General features: G+C 39.8%; 1 protein-coding gene across 1 annotated transcript in view; it reads left to right on the top strand.

Moving 5' to 3' along the window:
• LOC137260951 (adapter molecule Crk-like) overlaps positions 1-15160 on the top strand; it is a 29420-nt gene extending 14260 nt beyond the window's left edge. The window contains exons 4-8 of the mRNA XM_067798525.1: positions 780-824; positions 4376-4504; positions 4749-4814; positions 6664-6741; positions 7770-15160. Coding sequence (XP_067654626.1) covers positions 780-824; positions 4376-4504; positions 4749-4814; positions 6664-6741; positions 7770-7907 — 456 coding nt within the window. The 3' untranslated portion in view covers positions 7908-15160. The remainder of the gene's footprint in view (positions 1-779; positions 825-4375; positions 4505-4748; positions 4815-6663; positions 6742-7769) is intronic.
• Positions 15161-21361: the final 6201 nt, after the last annotated feature.

Below are 21361 nucleotides of genomic sequence, written 5' to 3' on the forward strand. Positions count from 1 at the left end.
CAGACATCTGTGTGAATATTGTTTTGTCATGGTGTTATAAGCAGTGTGACCCTCAATATGTATGTTTGTGAGTTCAGTGATTGTGTATAGCTGTGGTGATGTTTTAAAGAATATGACAGTCAGATTATGGGTATATATACCGTAACTCCTGAACATGTGGGCTCGCAGGCCTAGGACTGGGAGTCTGCAGCGAACTATGTTTATTGTGAACACCCCTATAACAAACTGAAGACCAATGAAGATTTAGGTTATAATTGGTCTTCAGCAACCCATGCTTGTTGTAAGAGGCGACTAACAGGATCAGGTGTTCTTACACACTGACTTAGTTGACACATGTCGTTTTACCATTGCGCAGATCAGTGCTCATCATGCTGATCACGAGAATGTCTGGTCTAGACTCGATTATTTATAGACTGCTGCAGTGGTGCTCGAATATTGCTGAGTGCAGCATTTAACATCAAATCAAATCAACCAACTGATGAACAAATCATTTTATCTTGACTTTAGTAAATACTGGATTGTGATTGTTTAATGAAAGTCATTCAGAGGTATATGATCACGTTATATACATCTGATTTTTCAACTCAGTATGTTTATCTTCTGAATATAACAAACTGACAGATACAATAAAACCTCTGTCCTGGCTGCCTGCCATATGTTTTAAGATGACATTAGCACCTAGTTTTAAGTAACTTAACTATGCTGTTTGCTGGTCTGTATAGCCATGTCAGGAAAAGCGCAGACGACATTTTCTCATCCTGTTTTGTGTTGATTTTCAGGCACCAAGGATTAAGATTGTAGCCAAATATGACTTTCCTGGAAGGGTAAGTATGTCTTTTTGTTCTTCAGGATTCTTTGATTCGGATGTACAAATTACCGATTTTATTAGCTGTTTCTCTGTTTGTCCATCCATCCTCCCAGTAGACACTTGTCACTCAACAACTTTTGACACTTTCCCCGCAATGTGAGAACACTGATGTATATTTTGGTATGTAGTCTGGATTGTTCATTGTATAGATTAGGGAAGATGCTTTGTTCACCAACCATTACCAAGGAAACGCTTCCTGGTCGAGATGAATGACTGACTATTGTTGTAATGAGTGCACCAGGATTTAGTTGGGCTTGCAGTGTCCCTAATTGTGTCACTGTGACAGGGAGATGTTGGCGGGGCATGTCTCAGAAACTTCTAACACATTTATTGCATAAGATGTATGATGTACGCGTTGTAAAGGAAACAGTCATTTTATTTGTTGAAAGATGATTTAGCTTGCAAAGCGGCTCTTGATATAGGTGGCTAAGCAGGACATCAAGCACTGTTTGAATGTTCAAGGGAATAATGTTCCGAAGTTGTTGAGAATGTTGCAAGTACTCATGGTTTAGAGATAATATCTATGAAGTGCTCTAATGTATAGACAAATAAAAAAAAAAGATGTTTAAGTACCTCTTCCTATGTAATGAGTACTTCTAATTATATCACAACTGGCCTATAGGGTCTGTAGCTGAGACCGTGGGATGTCATCCAGCCGCTTTTCATTATCAAACTGGTGGAAAGGTTGAGCTGAATCCAGATCTGATGTGATCAAGTCTGCTTATGACAATCAGGATTTCAGCTTTACTTTGTTGAAGAAATATATTTATTGTCAGAATTACTTGTGGTGGAGACTGCACTCTCCATAAAACAAAAGATTCAGAGAATCTCACATGTCTTTTGAGCTCAAATTATGTCAACATGAGCATTTAATACTAAATGAATGAGAGTAAATAGATAGAACTGACAAAATATAAATTATCTTATGAAATGATAGTGAAGGTTAAGTGACAAAACATGCCTGTCAAATACTTTGAGGGAGGGACATCAGTTCATGTGTCCACCATTTTGGACCATACATGCAAGAGGAGTCGCTGGCATGGGATTGCCTTTGGTATTGCTGCCAGGAACAGCTAGCTACCCTAGGTTAAGGGATGCAGGGTCAGTTATGTGCCTGTCAGAGAATGTTCTATAAATGCTCTCTTGAGAATGTATCAAAGCTTTTAGGAAGCTTGTTGGTCCAATACCTTGTGTCTTCTCATTGGGAATATTCAGTGAAAACGAGGGCACAGTGTCATTCTTTAGTTCACTGTATCTGGTGATAGATTAGGTAAATACAATGACCAGGGTACATTGTCATTCTGTAGTTCACTGTATCTGGTGATACATTAGGTAAATACAATGACCAGGGTACATTGTCATTCTTTAGTTCACTGTATCTGGTGATACATTAGGTAAATACAGTGACCAGGGTACATTGTCATTCTGTAGTTCACTGTATCTGGTGATACATTAGGTAAATACAGTGACCAGGGCACAGTGTCATTCTTTAGTTCACTGTATCTGGTGATAGATTAGGTAAATACAATGACCAGGGCACATTGTCATTCTGTAGTTCACTGTATCTGGTGATAAATTAGGTAAATACAATGACCAGGGTACATTGTCATTCTGTAGTTCACTGTATCTGGTGATACATTAGGTAAATACAATGACCAGGGTACATTGTCATTCTTTAGTTCACTGTATCTGGTGATAGATTAGGTAAATACAATGACCAGGGTACATTGTCATTCTGTAGTTCACTGTATCTGGTGATAAATTAGGTAAATACAATGACCAGGGTACATTGTCATTCTGTAGTTCACTGTATCTGGTGATAAATTAGGTAAATACAATGACCAGGGTACATTGTCATTCTGTAGTTCACTGTATCTGGTGATAAATTAGGTAAATACAATGACCAGGGTACATTGTCATTCTGTAGTTCACTGCATCTGGTGATACATTAGGTAAATACAATGACCAGGGTACATTGTCATTCTGTAGTTCACTGTATCTGGTGATACATTAGGTAAATACAATGACCAGGGCACATTGTCATTCTGTAGTTCACTGTATCTGGTGATAAATTAGGTAAATACAATGACCAGGGTACATTGTCATTCTGTAGTTCACTGTATCTGGTGATACATTAGGTAAATACAATGACCAGGGTACATTGTCATTCTGTAGTTCACTGTATCTGGTGATACATTAGGTAAATACAATGACCAGGGTACATTGTCATTCTGTAGTTCACTGTATCTGGTGATACATTAGGTAAATACAATGACCAGGGTACATTGTCATTCTGTAGTTTACTGTATCTGGTGATACATTAGGTAAATACAATGACCAGGGTACATTGTCATTCTGTAGTTCACTGTATCTGGTGATACATTAGGTAAATACACTGACCAGGGTACATTGTCATTCTGTAGTTCACTGTATCTGGTGATACATTAGGTAAATACAGTGACCAGGGCACAGTGTCATTCTGTAGTTCACTGTATCTGGTGATAGATTAGGTAAATACAATGACCAGGGCACATTGTCATTCTGTAGTTCACTGTATCTGGTGATAAATTAGGTAAATACAATGACCAGGGTACATTGTCATTCTGTAGTTCACTGTATCTGGTGATACATTAGGTAAATACAATGACCAGGGTACATTGTCATTCTGTAGTTCACTGTATCTGGTGATACATTAGGTAAATACAATGACCAGGGTACATTGTCATTCTGTAGTTCACTGCATCTGGTGATAAATTAGGTAAATACAATGACCAGGGTACATTGTCATTCTGTAGTTCACTGTATCTGGTGATACATTAGGTAAATACAATGACCAGGGTACATTGTCATTCTGTAGTTCACTGTATCTGGTGATACATTAGGTAAATACAGTGACCAGGCACAGAGTTTCATCAGCAAGCGTCCATTCACGTTCACCCAGATCAGTTCACCTGCCATGTACAACATGGTCATGGTGGTATTTTAAGACATTTTCTGGTCTTTATTAATGATCGTGACTTCCATTATAGCAGTACACACTTCGGTTTTTGTGGCAAACATATATCACATGCTCTCCAGCATTGTGTGAAATCTCAGTGTGATCAGATCTAACATTGCAACACCCTTGTACACATCAACAATTGCTAGATATCTCGTCAATGAAATGTCTTCACAGTATTTGCGACACCAGTTTGACATGATTGGTAACCCTAATGTCAAATAATGTACCTCACACTCTCAAGTTGCTCCGCTTCATTCTTTACATACCAGACACTCATTGTTACTGATTCAAACTGGAAATGTTACAAGAACAATTTTTGTTGGTAAATGGCTGATATTACACCCTCTGATGAATATATTTAGTTTCATGCAAAGGAAACAGGGGAGGTTCTCAGTTTCTTCTTTTCAGGTGTTGGCGATGTACCCAGGGTAATAGTGACATGTACTTTACGTATTGTTGCTGAATCGGCAGAATGATAGAATGAGTGAGTGATGATGTCATTGCAGGACCCAGAGGATCTGCCGTTCATGAAGGGGGAAGTGCTGGAAGTCATCGCAAAGGATGAGGAAAGCTGGTGGACTGCTCGCAATAGCCAGGGTCGTGTCGGACAGATCCCTGTACCCTACTTTGGCAAGGTAAGACACGCTCCATGTCTGTTGTCATTATGAGGAATGTAACTCACTACATACAGTGTTGTGTGAATCATAAGGGCTACAGTTGACTGTGCTGTGTTAATCACTGCTGCAATTTTACTGAGCTGTGCTGTGTGATGAATTAGCGCATCATGTGAAGGACAAGTGTTTTTGCCAGATTTGAGTATTTGCAGACTTTGGTTCTAAGGGTGGTGTGTTGCTGAATGTTGAACATCTTTCATTACAGTACCAGGAAGTGACAAGCCCACCTAGACCAGACTACCAGAGTCCAATACCACCCATGTTAACTGATGTAAGTACCTAGACCAGACTACTGGAGTCCAGTACCACCCATGTTAACTGATGTAAGTACCTAGACCAGACTACTGGAGTCCAGTACCACCCATGTTAACTGATGTAAGTACCTAGACCAGACTACTGGAGTCCAGTACCACCCATGTTAACTGATGTAAGTACCTAGACCAGACTACTGGAGTCCGATACCACCCATGTTAACTGATGTAAGTATCTAGACCAGACTACTGGAGTCCAGTACCACCCATGTTAACTGATGTAAGTACCTAGACCAGACTACTGGAGTCCAATACCACCCATGTTAACTGATGTAAGTACCTAGACCAGACTACCAGAGTCCAGTACCACCCATGTTAACTGATGTAAGTACCTAGACCAGACTACTGGAGTCCAGTACCACCCATGTTAACTGATGTAAGTACCTAGACCAGACTACTGGAGTCCAGTACCACCCATGTTAACTGATGTAAGTACCTAGACCAGACTACTGGAGTCCAGTACCACCCATGTTAACTGATGTAAGTACCTAGACCAGACTACTGGAGTCCAGTACCACCCATGTTAACTGATGTAAGTACCTAGACCAGACTACTGGAGTCCAGTACCACCCATGTTAACTGATGTAAGTACCTAGACCAGACTACTGGAGTCCAATACCACCCATGTTAACTGATGTAAGTACCTAGACCAGACTACTGGAGTCCAGTACCACCCATGTTAACTGATGTAAGTACCTAGACCAGACTACTGGAGTCCAGTACCACCCATGTTAACTGATGTAAGTACCTAGACCAGACTACTGGAGTCCGGTACCACCCATGTTAACTGATGTAAGTACTGATATGACAAATGTCTAGTCAGGTATATTTTGGTCAGTAGTGAACCCCCAATACGTATATAGAGTGTCTGGATTATAGCTGAACAATATATAAGAACCTATAGCACAGATGTTAACTGACGTATCAACTGTCTTCAGTGATGTAGAATGACCTGAGTACATGCACCACTATGTAAAAAGAACAGAAGACCTGCTACCACTAATCCAACATTGTGCGAGTAAAAGATGTAGCTCATTTCCTGTCAAGCTTGGAGACTGCCAAATTGTTGCCACCTGATGGATTCCTGATCATACAAATCCTCCACCTCCACCTCCACCTCCACCTCCCCCACAGTGATGTCTCTAAAGGAACACACAAATCCCAAAGCAGACAAACACCCTTGCACAGTTGTGTCCCTATGCTGAAGGATCTGCTGTAGGTTTGAAACCTGCTTATGATGCTTTATATATCAGCACAAACCTGATCTCAGATTCACCATGGAGGAAACATCCCCTTTCCCCTACACTGAACTGAAGTACAGTGTCAAAAACTGGGTGAATCAGATGTTTGTCCTTTCACTGCCAGTGGAAACAAATCTAAGAGAGAGGTGTTGTGAGTGTTATCATTCAGCCAGACAGGAGATATAACAAATTGTATTCCCTGATGTTGTGTTATTACCAGGTTACGTCCTACCAGTGTATTAAAAACCATTGCATAAAAATTTGTCGAAGTGTCATTTACATGCAGACCTGTGAAGATGGGAGGAGGAATTGGTCAGTAGTGACACATGCTTGTTGTAAGAGGCAACTAATGGCATCCGATATTCAGGCTTAGTTGTCATCATATCACATTTGTGTTTATCAGTGCTCACGCTGTTGATCACTAGTTTGTCTGATCCAGAATCGAACGTTTACAGACTTCCGCCACATGGCTGGAATATTGCCTGCCTGAGATAAATACAGATACATGTTGTGTACGTGAGAGGTGAATATCTTGTATATGTTCTGATTCCTGCTTGCTTGTTCCCAGGTAACCCTGCCAGCAAAGGCTACTGTGATCACCCAGCGGATACCCAATGCTTACGACAAAACCCAGCTGAAGCTATTGGTAGGTTGACTTATGTAAGGCCCCCATCATTTCCCAGAGTTTTTTTCCCTAGGCGTGCCAGGATCTGATGATTATTATTTTATTACTCATTATTGGATATTTATATATCTGATGATGTTTAGTAGAAGCAATGCCCTCATTGTGATCCTTGGTTTCTCAGCCTCACTTCCACAGTTACAGAAGTCAAACTGTATTTACTTCCACGGGATTGTTGGTGGTCCTTCTGTTTGCTTTCATTCCTTTCATCTCAGTGACCCACGAAGGTCTGTGGTAGGTCTTTAGCAACCCATGCTTGCCACAACAATCGACAATATTTATTGTACAAGGCAACTTATGGGATCGGGTGGTCAGACTCGCTGACATATCATCAGTTCCAAATTGTGCAGATCAATACTCATGCTGTTGATCAGTGGAATGTCTGGTCCAGACTCAATTATTTACTGACTGCCTCCATATAGCTGGATTATTGTGTAATTGAGTGTGACATAAAACTAAATTTACTCAGTCACTCACTTTTATGTCAGGTTTTGTTTAGTCTTCCCAATCACTGTTTTAACATGTACTTTGTTGTCAATTTGAAGTACTGAAAACTGGTTCTTATAGCCCTCATTTATTATTTATTTGACTCAGCTGCACTATTGCTGATGTGTCTCTAAATTTAAACACTTTTGCACGACCAAGCTATATGCTGTTCAGAGGCCAATGTTCTGTGCTTATGCTCTGAAGCTGGAATCAATTGATCACAGTTTGTGAAGTTTCTAATCATGTTGGGTGACTGCTGAATGAGTCGTCTGCTTGTTGTATTTGTGTGGAGGGTGCCATTTTGAACTGTCTATTGATTGTTGTGATTGGTCAGTCTTGTGTGGAAGGTGGCACTTAGAACTGTATATTGATAGTTGTGATTGGTCAGTCTTGTGTGTATGACTGTCTCATGAGACAACCTGGATTCATTCCGCACATGGGCGCAGGAGCTAAACTTCATTCTCAATGTCCATTGACCCACTGTTAAACATTTATGTCTATTTCAGAAAGGGGAGATAATCACGGTCACAGCGATGAACGTTAACGGACAGTGGGAGGGGGAGGTGAACGGAAGAACTGGAATATTCCCGTTTACACATGTCCGATTTTTATCACCCGAAGACCTGGAGAGGCTAAATCAGTGAACTCTCCTGTAGATAATCTGTACAGAGGGGTATCTACTGGACACCCAGTATTAACACCAACCAGAGACAACTTGTCACCACACACCAAGAAACAGTGGAACCAGTATGTAGCACGGATACCATGCTAGCACCTGGACACTCTCATGGCCCATGTGTCAAGCCAGTGTGTCCATTTGTAGCGACGTCTCAATGAATGTGTCAAAGGGAGACAACTCTTGCTGGTGACAAGAGTTGTTCTTTAATGATTTCATTAGTCAACTGTTAATCTGCATTAGGTTGAAGAGATAAGAGGTTTTGGTTCTGGGTTTCATGAATTTGATCATTCAGTTTCACTGGAACTAAGGAAATTGTGTATTTGTACTTGAAATAAGTCCAGAGGAAACAAAAGTGTTCAAAATGTTTCGATGACAAAATGACAATAAAAAGAATATGTTATCAAGACATAGAAAAAGATATATATGTAGTACAGTAGCCAGGCCCTCACCATGAATAAGCCTTCTGTGGCATCAGTCATTTGTTTTAACAACTTACCTGTGTCATGTACAGACTTCTGTTGGAAGAAAATCAATAATTAATGGTAAAATTTGAGTAATTCCAGTGAATGAGTTGTTTTTCTGGGTTTATCATTAACCCAGTTTTGACTTGTTAATTTTCTGAATTGATGAAATTATGTTATTTGTAATTTCTCATGTTATGCTTATATTGTATAATATATATACCTCCACGCCTGTTTACAAATGTAAATACTGTAGGGAATACAAGCTTTGAGCCAATAGACTCTGTAGCTATGATCAGTGTATTATAAGATAGGTAGATGTGGATAATCAAAATAATTCATGTGTAATATGAAATGTTTTTTTAATCCAGAAGCCCTGTTGTTGACATACATCAAGGGCATGTTAAGTATCTCTTATAGGGTTTCTGTAAGAGTTATGTCCCTTTTTAGTGCTCAATTGACTATATAGGACCCTGACAAGGTGTTTGGGCATTGACCCCAAAATATAATGTCACATTTGTTCACTTTGTTTTAAATATTAAACATTTTCTCTTTACTACCAAATTTGTCCTGATTTCTTTCAATCGCTACTTATTTTTGTGATCATTGTCGGTATGACAGGCAGTCAATCAGTTCTAGTTGCAGCAGATTGTCTTCGTTTAACACAATTAACATATTTCATTATTGTTTTGGTTGGTTAGTTGTACAGAAGTGTGTCACGATGTATTCTCAACTTTAACAATATTCATGAATGTTGTTCATTATTACATAATTATCATGTTTAACTCTCTGGCCAGTGATCAGTCTGCCGCTGATGGTAGACTGCCATGTAGAAGACATGTCTGTACCTGTGGGAAAGTGGTGCTGAAACTAGTTACCATAGTGACACACCTGCAACTCAGGATATAGTATTTTATTGTCCAGACCATTTTATTTCTTGTCTTATAAATTATCTGAGCCATGATGAAGCACAGATACAAAAGCAGTGACGTGAGACAGGCATCTCAAAGTGGCAAGTGTGGCAAACTGCACGCAAACTTGTTCAGAGTTTAGCCTCACTGGTAAATGGTAGCGATACTCACCCCTCGCACAATGTTTGAGAGCCGCCATTATCTAGACATCTACTGAAAACAGACACACTGTTTGAAAACCACCTTGGCTACAATGTCTGAGAGAGGAACTGAAAAGACACCCTATGTTGAGAAAAGTACTCAGATATTGATGCATACTGCTTAAAAAAAGCTGTTTTTCAAAACAGTTATATATTGAGGCATATGTTTCTGTATAACAGTGACACAAGATGGTTTGTCCTGCTATGAAAATATCTCTCACTACATTCAGAGCACAATACATTTTGTATAGATGTTTTGAAGAAATACACCCTATTTTAGTACCCCAGACTTTACATGTACATGCATATAATTATAATGCATGGGATAAGAGAGAGGAGTTCCTCCTTCAAGTAGTTCTGTCAGTGTACGACACCCCAGCATCATAAGGGCCTTCACAGATGACAACATAGTATTGATTGTAGTGTTGTCGGTACTCAACAGGTTCTGTGTGCTCTACTTTCCTCCATCTAGTTGCAACATACTTCTGATGTTAGCATTTTGTGAGGCGATGAAGTGACATGATACTCTTCTGTGTGTGAAGATAACATTGTCTGGTATGTATGTAATGGCTGCCTGCTCACCAGAACCAGTCAGTGGAGTAACTTGTGGCGACATCACAGTTTGGACGTAGGTATCCACAGCAGAAGGAGCAAAGTGTTGACAGCTGAATTGTGAACATTTCCTATGAAGTGATGACAGTGGAATTGTCAACACTTCTTGTAAAGTGTTAACAGTTGAACTGTGAACACCTCGTGTTGATTGTTGACAGTTGAATTGTAAACACTTCTTGTAAAGTGTTAACAGTTGAGCTGTGAACTCCTCCTGTCGATTGTTGACAGTTGAATTGTAGACACTTCCTGTGAAGTGATGACAGTTGTAAACATTTCCTGTGAAGTGATTACAGTTAAATTTGTGAACACTTCCTGTGAAATGTTGACAGTGAATTCTGAACATTTCCTGTGAACAGAGGTGAAACAAACCAAAGAAAACAACAATACGTCTATGCATGAGTCTGTTCAGTGTTTTTAATAGTATGTCCTCCTCGGAATGGGAAGGCTCAAACATTGTGGATACTGAGAAGTGAGGTAACAGTTTGCGTTGAACAGTTTGCCACAGAATTATCTTACAGTGGCTTTATATTAAGATGAGTCTAGAGTTTTGGTAGTCTGTATAGGGCTGGAGCTTTCCTGAACAGTGTAATGCATGTCATGTGTATGAGGAAATGTCCTCGCCAAGTGCTCAAACACTGTGACCAGTCACCTTTATTTTTGTACGCAAGGTTGTGCACTGATGTATAAAGTATTTTTTATACTTTTACACAAAATCAGAATCTGTCAAAACCCACCACATATTTGATTATTTTGTAAAGGTGTAATTTGTAAAGATTTTGGGACTTTAGTCTGGGGCCGTTTCAATCAAATGACTTGTGACTATAAGTAAGTGTCATGGTTGTAATGGTGCTGCAAGGTAACAGACTTGTCCCTGCTGTTCTTGACCCAAGCCTGTCCTCCACTGCCTCTAACCCAACCCATCTGTCCCCCAACCACCCAAACACTGTCTTTCATACACCCCATTCTTTGACTCGCCCCCATCCTCCACACACCTCGTATTCAGTGCAAGGCCAACATATCTCAGACGTCTTCAGTTCTGCATGGTTTTCTGTTCCTGTTCTTATTATGAAGTATCATTCCATATTGTGGTCAACCCTTAATACATTAGTTCACACCTTCCCCTCACTCCAACATCTTCTATCTGTCTGATTACCTCCCTGGAAGAGCAGGTTAGCCCTGTAGGTAAGTGTTTGCTCATTACACATAACAGATCAAGTCCCAAATGTGGGCATTATCCATGAACCCATATTGTCACACACTTACATGTATTATTGGCGGCAGATTAAAATATTGCCAGTTGAGCTCACATGCTGTTCACTGACTGAGCCGTATCTCCAACCGTACAAGCCCAACACAGCACACCTCCACACCCTGCCTACTTCTTACCACAAGTTTGGGTGTGGTAGGGTAGCCTAGCTGATACCTTTATTCACCAAGCCAAAGACCCCACTTAAATTTTAAAAATGGGTGCAATATGTGAAGCCCATTTCTACTGTCCCCATTCATAACATCAATGGAATATTGCTATATGCAGGATAAACTCATTGTCTCGACCCACAACTTTGACAGCCCCTTTCCCACCAGCAGTAGCCACACAGACACACACCCTTGTTCCCAACCCCTACCCACCCCTTCCTACACTCCCCACGTCCTTATCCTTTCCTTGTTCCTCATATCAGACAAGCTCAGATCATCACCCATATATTCCCATACCATCCTAAACCGAGAAACCAAGTCCACAGTCCATCAAGCACCTGCCACTGACATCCACCCACATACAGCAGAGTGCCATAAGCCCTGAACTTTGATGTGTTGAAGGTTTAAGTGCTGACTGCTGCACAAATAATATGACTGACCGTGGCTATGCATGAAGCAGTTCCAACAATATGTGTTGTTTATCATTACACTTCTGATTAACTTATACAGTTGGATGTATTTAGTGGAATAAAACTGAACTTGAAGCAAAGGTGAGCTCAGGTCCTTCACAGAGCAATAAAATGACTTGTCATGAATCATGTAACAGTTGTGAAGTCTCCTTGTGGTCATGCATACCGACACATCTGTCATTGGGATTCCCCAGTTACCTGTCCAGTAATTTGTGTCGCCATTAGACCTGTACAGTTGTGTTGGTTGATCAAGACATAGTAGTAGAATATTTTCACATTAATTTCATCATAAGGAGTGGCACTTACTGAGAAAAATATATTTTGGATGCAAATCGGAATCAAGTATTTTTTTATTGTTTAAACCCAAAATGGAAGTAATGTTTACAAATAGTATAGTATATGTTCTTTGGAAGATTTTTATAGCCCAGCTCATTAGACACACCTGGTCCAGCTTGTAATTATTTGCCTGCCACTGTTTCTGACCAAACATGTTCTGCATATTTAATATGCCCTGTTAGATATGCTTCAAGTGAATAACTGATCTCTGTGGGTCTGCACATCTATTTATCCTTGTTTTGTGTGTTATATTGCCTGGCTTACTGTGCATTATATAGCCTGGCTTTGGACTTAGGTAGGACTGTTAGCTTCTAGTTCCTTCTTGTGAACTTTCCATGTGAGGTCATCACGCACAGAACAGTGTGTGCTGGTGGACAGGATGTGAACAGGCATTTGAAGTGAGATATATACATATGGAAACATGACATAACATCAGTCTACTGGCATCATGCTAGTTTACTTTTTACAGACGGATGCTTTAGTTGTCTGCAGGAAACAGTTTACTGTGCAGAATTGTACCCCTTGGGTGTGACAGGATCATGCGATATGACTGATCTGACAATTTGTGACTGTTGGAATAATAATATGAATTACTACAGGATCTTCTTCTTGTACTTTTGCATCCTTGTATTTGATGATTTTTGCTTTATTAAAGTGAGGTAAAAACTTGTATCTTGTAGCTGATTATGCCTTATGTCATTGTCGCTCAAATGCCTGATTACTGTGCCCTGCTGACCGCGCCTTACATTGTGGTATGTACATAGTCATAAGTATTTTTGTCCCATCACTTTCCTCAGATTGGCGAGACATGGATTGTCTCCCCTAGTGAGAGATCAATCACATTCAGATTGGCATGATATGTATTACCTCCTCTGATGTGTTGGCAGTGTGGTAATATCAGTTATGGCAACACCGAAAAAAAAACAAGCAGATGATGGTATGTTTGCAATGTCAAGAATTGATGTGTTTGATGGCTTTAGAGTCTCAGAGTATGTTGTTTCTTGTCAGAGGTCAGTCATTCACACATACACAGTATTACCTCCCCTTTTGTACATAGCCAGTCAGTTTTGTCAACTTTTCAAACTTTCTCAAAATAGAAACTAAGAACACTCTAATGGTTTATTTTAGTGTATGGATGAACCTGAATGTTGTGTATTTGTTTTGTATAGGAAAAACCATCCATCATCATAAGTTGCCTTATTCATTTTTATTTGTGAAAACTTTAGTTCTTATTTTAAACAGACAAACTTTTTGTTTCTTAGAAAGTAGCGTTGGTCACTGTATTTTCAGAAAGTTGTTGCTTAAAACTTTCTTCTGTTTTATTTGTGTTGAGTATATAATTATTTGAATCTCCTAATGGAGAGTCAAAGACGGTGTCCACAGTTGCCTCCCTTAGCTGACAGCACCCACTTAATCTGTCTAAGTCACATTATACAGTGATATTCTTTTGATTACATTTTGTAATGTCTCAAGTCACTTGGATTTCCTTTCATTAAAAACAAAATACAGTGTTTTGTGACAGAATGAGGTAAGCTGCCACAAAAGCAGAGTTAAGGTACCTGGGAAGGGAGCATTGCCTGCAGTAATTGTTTTGGACGGTTGTATCTGCACAAATTGGACTCCAATCTTTAGTTCTATAACATTTCTTTAATGCGTCTACTTGCACACACCAAACTGACATCTACCCATGATTGTTCTCATATTATAAAATGAAAACTATTGTTAAGGTGCCTAATAGGGACGTGGTGGTCATAGTCACCTACAGTGCTTCATTTCATAGTATAGAGTTGTGTCCCTTAACCATGTCAGAATTCCAGATTTGCTCTGATCATGATCTTAAGTTTGTCAACACCATTTTGTTCAGGGGGTCCCCATGTTGGTGAATGTCCTGGTCCAGGTTTGCTGTAATCTATCCTCCCACACTGAGCTGATGGACAGTCATATTACAGAGCAATTTAAACAAAAGATAATCAATCCCAGCTCACTTTTTATGATGTAGCTGAGAGCTTGTGGCCATTGCCTCTTCATGGTTTGAGTGTTTCAGAGTGTAACGGAAGATTGGGTTGACCTATTTAAATGTTCTCATCTAAGTATCTTGGCAACACTTTCACACTGATAACCCTTACAGCCGAAATGGTCTGTGGCTGGTGTGGTATTCACTTGTGGTTGTGAAGAAAACAGTACTCTACCAGAGTACACAAGAACTTAAGAAATTATTGTTTCCATTTTGCCCCTGGTACGGATTTCATGGATGAACTCCACTGAAGTCATCCATCAATTTTGGTGTTGATGTATTAAGTACTGTTTAATATGAACTGGCGGCAGTTTGATGTGTGCAATTTGTCTTGTCAAGATTGACTTCTGTTCTGAAACGTAAATAGTCTTGTATCCTGTATACTGTATACCAGGCTGATTCCAAACTTAATTTGTAATGCTGGAGTTTTTTAGGTGCATGTCACTGTGAAGTATTTTTTGCAAACTGGTAATGTTTAAATGGTAACCAGTAGTAACCCAAGTGTCAGAAGCACGCTCCAACCACTTGATCAGGTCACTTTCTTTGTAACATACTGTTTTCTACACCACTGTTTGTGTACAGTTCCCATGGTAATGGTATTGTGATTTGCCAGCTTTGCATAATGTTGACCAGTGTCCTGTTGGCCATTTCTCCATGTCTGTCTGTCTGTCTGTGTGTCAGCAGTGTTGTCAGCTAGATTGTCTGTATCATACGTTGTACATTTTATGCAGTGGCCATACTGTAAATCATTATTCTCCAGTGATCACAAACATACGGAAATAAACTTTTTAAGCAATACCACTTTTATGTTCTTATTTCAGCACTGATGCAAAATACTGTCTTCCTGAAAGTATGTTTGAGGCTGAAATATTGCCAAAATGACTGCAAATTTAACTCACTCTTAAGAGTATGGATGGAACTTGAGATGTCAATCTTTAATTCCCCCACTGTAATGATATAGTTTTATATATGAAGGAGTTCATGTGTGACTCTGGGTAACCATCAACCATCGTTTTAGAGTAAGTCATCCTCTCCTGCCTCTCACTATTATGTGTATGTTATGGGAGGGAAGTTGTTACTGCAGACAATAGTTATATAATACATGATGGTAGTGCTCAGACGAGCGTCTGGCATGATTGAGTTAGGAGCACTCATCCCACCACGTTGCTAATGTTGTTAGCCAACGACAGACAGCTGATTTACGTCAGGAGGATCATCGTTACCCCCCCCCCCCCCCCCCCCCCCCAAATGACGTCCCTAGGTCAGGAAGTGCTGTGGGGCAGTCTAGTGCCAGTGGTAAAAGCCCCCACTCGCCACATTGAAAACCCTAGTTCGACCTCCCACATGGCTGCAGTGCGAGTCTGAGCCTTGTTTGAGACAGACTGTGGTCTGTATAAATTTACCCGAAATCTGTAAGTGAAATCATTTCGGTATCAACCAGTAGAAAACAAAGACATGTACAATGAGCAGTTGCAGTTCAAAATGGAGAAGGTTTACAAATCAGTACACATTACTGCGAATTGTTGTGGCCGTATAAAACAAAACAGCACTGCTAATGGAAACAGTGACACAACTGCTAGCCGAAGCTGACAACCGTCCGTAAGATGGGCTGGGTATCCAGATTGAAATTAACGATCACCACCGACAGCCGTCCCTTTAGAGAAAAGATATCAACTTCAAATCGGAATTCCGTCTGTGTACCTTTATAAAACCAGAACGGGTGTGTAGCTTTGGTTTGAATTGTTATTCCTGTATAAAGTGTTCCTGGGAAGCAACGGAAAGCTTCGGGTAGGTTCACAATTGTCGGAGCAGTTGTGTGAAACTGAAGTGTTTTTAACACCTGCCTATAACATTTCACAGAAGAGGCCGCGTGTACATATGTTAATTGGACCAAGTTTGATATCATACTCTCTTGATACTCACTTCTTTATGTGACTCACCTGCACATTTATAGCTCTTTACCTGTGTGCATGCATGTGTCAGCCAGTCACTATAATGACTCCTCCGTGAACTGTTGCATTCCATCTTGAAATAGTGATTTAGTTAAAATTTAAAGTCACATCGGCAATCATCTTGAAATAACGTTATAATCACCTCGGAAGACTATTGTGTAAGGAAAACTATTGTCTATATTTCAGCATATACGAATCTTACCCCTGGATATCACTGTTCGTGAAGTGGGGAAAGCGAAAAACATGTTTCATGTGCGTGTGTGTAGAATTCTGCTAACATTAAATAACGTCCCTGAGTAAGGAGAGCAATTTTACTATCAGTTTTACAATGTATCATAATTTCGGGATAAAGCTGGTTTCCTGCACGTCGTACATCGCGTAATTAATCTCGTGACTTTGTGTCATCGAACCATGATAGCGTGAGATCATGCTGTGATAAATTGTGTTGAAAGAAACACTAGGTTTATCATGGTAATTTTATTGATCTCATCCGTTTTCCAGGGGTATAGGTATAACCATAAATAACAATTATCTGGTTGTTCAGTGACCAGATTCACGGCGGCCATTACGCAATGTCTTCCCGTTTACACGTGTCACGACGTTACAGTAGTTATTGATCGTGTCAAATGTTAGAAAACCTAAATAAATGAATCGGGTGCCGTTATACTAGTCTGGCTTCTTATGTCAGTGAAGCGAACAGTGACTGAGTAGTTGTTGAGCGTCCCTGACTTAATGAAGATTGCTGATAGATAAGACACCCACAGCTAGTCCGCCGATAAGAGAGTGGATCTGCTGGGGGTACTAGATGAACTTGTGGCGTTATCAGCTAGTCGTGACTGTTAAATTCCAGTGATTTGGGGGATTATAAATAAGTGCGAAATAATGTTGCCATTGAACTGAAGCTGGACAGTAAGGGCAGACAAAGCTGTTTTGGCAGGGCTGGGGGAAGCTTCAGTGGGGCTGGGCACAGTGTATGAAATAATTTTTCAGAATCACTAGCAAAGCGGGCTAGGAAGTTCTGAAAGATACTAACCAAACTAAATAAAGATACAAAACTCTCAAAAGTAGTCATTTATTATTTCTTTCATAAGCTTTAAAGTTAAATATCAACGTTACAAATTGACAGGACCAGATGATTTAGCGCAAATTTCAGGTTTAACTATTCGAACAGAGACAATCTAGTTAAACATACTTGTCACTCAGGATGTAAACGACACCATGACACCATTTGCAAATGATGAAGGATGCGTCGGCAGTTTTCTTTTGGTGTTTATTTCTTAACACTTCTATGACGACGCGTCTTGGAAACGGGCAGGGATTTCAGCTTCGTGTGTAGTTTCAATAAGCTCAGAAGTGTCGGCTTGAAAACAAAACGAAAAATACTAAAAGACGTAGGAATTTTAGAATGAAAAAAAGGCCTTGAAGAGAATTGTTCACAGACTTAAAGTTTACACCAGCAAGCTGGGCTACCTTGATTCTATTTGCTAGCTAGCATCGGTAGGCTGGTGGTTATTTCGAACTGTAGTTGGGCATCTGGGCATGACGGTCTGTCTCAAACCACTGTCTGTCTCAAACCACAGCCCTAATACTGATGTAACATATTTACACAGAGACGGCTGCTCATCGACAGTTGATGTCGATGCTAACATCAAACTGTGCATTTTGTTACGTCACGTCTCCACACTTCAGTATCTCGCATCCCGACTTGTAAAAATTGTATATAACTAATATCAGTAGACACAAAGGTGAGATTCTATTTATCATATACAAAATCACTCTCCATTAGTTTTCAAGGGAAAATGTACATCTCTCAACACTGTACTACAATTAGACTTGCCGTGCAGCTGTGTCATAGCATTGTGACGTCATCACGTTCGTGGCGTAATAGCATTGTTAGGGCATTGTACAAAATCTACTGTCAAAACGGTAATGTCCTTGGAGATATCATATGATCTCACACAAGCGATATCTCCTGTTATAGCTAAAATGGATAGAATTATTAGGAATGAGCACGTTATCAGAAATATGCGGGCCACTGTAACTTGATAATGCCCGCAAAATGCCTGACGACGGGCCATTATCAAGCCCGATGTTAGGTGACGTCATATGTAGCTCAGCTGTTGAAGTTCAATCACCTATGGCTCATTTGAACTTGGGTTCATTATTTACGATATATCTGACTCACATTCGTCACATGTACCTGTGCCATTCTGCTCTTTCTTGCCTGTGTTAACCATAACAACAGTACCATTACCACATACAGCAATGAAAATATCGACTTGAAGCCGAACGTTGTTGAGCACTGAAAACAATGGCGGCTGGTAGTATGGGCAAAGGTCAAGGTCGAATGTCGTCACTCTCCATAGTGACGTCACCTGTGTTGTTCTTGACGTGTCTATATTAATAAAAGGTGTGTCAGTGACCTCCACCGTTTGTTGTTAGTAGTAAATGCTTCTAAACCGATGCCGTTGTTTTTATTGTTATTTAATTTAAACTTCTAATCGTTTTAGCTATAATCGGTCTTTCACGGCTGACCTCGGGCTTCTCACTCTCCTACCCAGAGTTCCATGCGACGAGCTAACATAGTATGTTATGTCATCGCTGCGCTGGAGTGTGCGGGCATCTAAAATAGCGTTACCCTTATATGAAGCACAATTATGAATGAACAGTTTTCCTCTGCTACGGTCTGTGGTGTGAAAGGACATGTGTGATGTCCATTAACTCTTCCATCAACGCTGAAGTAGTTCATATCTGATGATGGCTGACACGGCACTCGGAAATGGCATCGTTTAACTGTCAAACACGAGACACACCATGTGGAAAGTAAATAAACTCACCATGACTTTCAAAAAGATACAGGCTGTCGGAAAATACATAGAGGAAACATTAACTGTATGTATCACAGAACACTTTTATATCTGGTAGAATTACTCGTTTTTCTCAGAGCAATCGCAAGTTGCTGATCCTAACACCAATCTGCCTGATATCAAACCGTGCGAAATCGGTAATGCTTTGTCATTAGTTGCAATAAGTAATGGAGATGTTCGAGATATTCTGTTGAGCGTAGACACAGCTAAAGCCACGGGGCCCGATGGTATTGGAAATATTGTGTTAAAATTAAACTCTCGTTAGACTAAGTTGTTTAACCTCTCCATTCGTAATAAAACTTTCCCTTCATCTTGGAAATTAGTCTCTGTAACACCGCTTCATAAGAAAGGTGATGAACACGTGTGTTCAAATTATAGGCCTGTTGCGCTAACTAGCTGTGTCGCTAAAGTGTATGAAAAATGCGTTTTTAAACATGTCTTTAACTTCTTCTGAGATAACAATACTCTGTCAAGCTTACAATCTGGATTTATGCCTGGCGATTCTACAGTAAATCAGCTACCGCATCTGTATAACTTCATCGCTGGTGCAGTAGACCAAGAAAAGGAAATTAGAGCTGTATTTTGTGACATTAGCAAAGCCTTTGACAGAGTTTGGCACCAGGGCATTATTGATAAACTTCAGGCTTACGGTATATGGGGTACGCTCTTAGAATGGTTTGAAAGTTATCTAGAAAGCAGAATGCAGAAAGTGGTAATAAATGGTTACAGTTCAGATATCAAAACAGTGGAAGCTTGTGTTCCTAAAGGTTCCGTTTTAGGTCCGCTTCTGTTTATCATCTACATTAATGACTTTGTTGACGGTATAGATAGCAACATTCGCCTCTTTGCAGATGATACATCGATATATACGATAATAGATGACCCAGTCACAGCAGCCGCAACTTTAAACAGAGATTTGGCCAAAATTTCTGATTGGGCTAAAAAGTGGCAAGTTCGTTTCAATCCTAGTAAGACTGAGAGTATAACATTCACTCGAAAAACGCAAAATTATGTCAGGCCCCACTTATTACTGAATGGCGAAGTTATTAAAGAAGTTGACAACCATAAACATCTAGGTATTACACTTCAAAGTGATTGTTCTTGGAAAGTTCATATAGACGACATGATAAAGAACATTAGTCCAATAATCAACTGTCTGAGAAGTTTGAAATACCGTTTATCTCGGAAAACTCTAAACACCTTATATAATTCCTTTATGTTACCACTTTTTTATTACTGCAGTCATGTCGGGGATAACTGTACGATTGAACAGGCAAACTTACTGGAGAACTTGCATTTAGACGCCTTAAGATCCATATGCGGCGCGGTTCGTGGCACAAGTCATGATAAACTATACAGGGAAACCAGTTATAGTACACTGAAAGAAAGACGACACCGCTCTAAGCTCATAACTTTCTATAAAATGTATAACTGTCTGACTCCAGATTATTTGAACAACTTTGTACCAGGAAGAGTATTTGAACAAAGCAACAATAATCTTAGGAATAGTACTTCTATTCAAACTATTAACTGTAGAACACAAAGATATTCACAATCATTTTTACCAAGTGCGATTATGTCGGGGAATTCATTGCCTGGTGGATTTGTTAATGCTGTTTCCCTCAGTCAATTCATAAACCGAACAGAAACTCATAACTACTTTTATTTGAGCGCTGGAACGAGATTCTGTCAAATCATCCACTGTCGCCTCAAGCTCGGCTGTAGTGATCTAAACGCGGACAGATATAAGCCGCACATGTCGGAAACATCCAAGTGTTCATGCAGTCATGATAACGAAGACGTTCGCCACTATCTCTTTAATTGTCAGAACTATACGAATCTAAGGTCAACTATGTATTTTTATACTCAAGGGTATGATGTTAAAACAACTTTGCACGGCAATGGTGCATTGAATAACGTAATAAAAAGTGATATTCTCAACTCATTACACCACTTCATTAAAAAAGTAACCGTTTTCAGTGATTATGATCTATACATATATATTGAATGTAAGAGAAGCTACATGTAACACGATCTTCTGCAGCAACTGACTTGGATACTAGGCATAACCAACACCTACCAACAGTTGTATGTTATTTGGTCCTACTATTGATCTTTGTCGTCGAACTACTTAAACTATATGTCCACCTGTTGGAACACTTTAATGTACTGGAGCGGCG

Source organism: Haliotis asinina, chromosome 14 (genome assembly GCF_037392515.1).
Source record: "Haliotis asinina isolate JCU_RB_2024 chromosome 14, JCU_Hal_asi_v2, whole genome shotgun sequence".
Classification (NCBI taxonomy): domain Eukaryota; kingdom Metazoa; phylum Mollusca; class Gastropoda; order Lepetellida; family Haliotidae; genus Haliotis; species Haliotis asinina.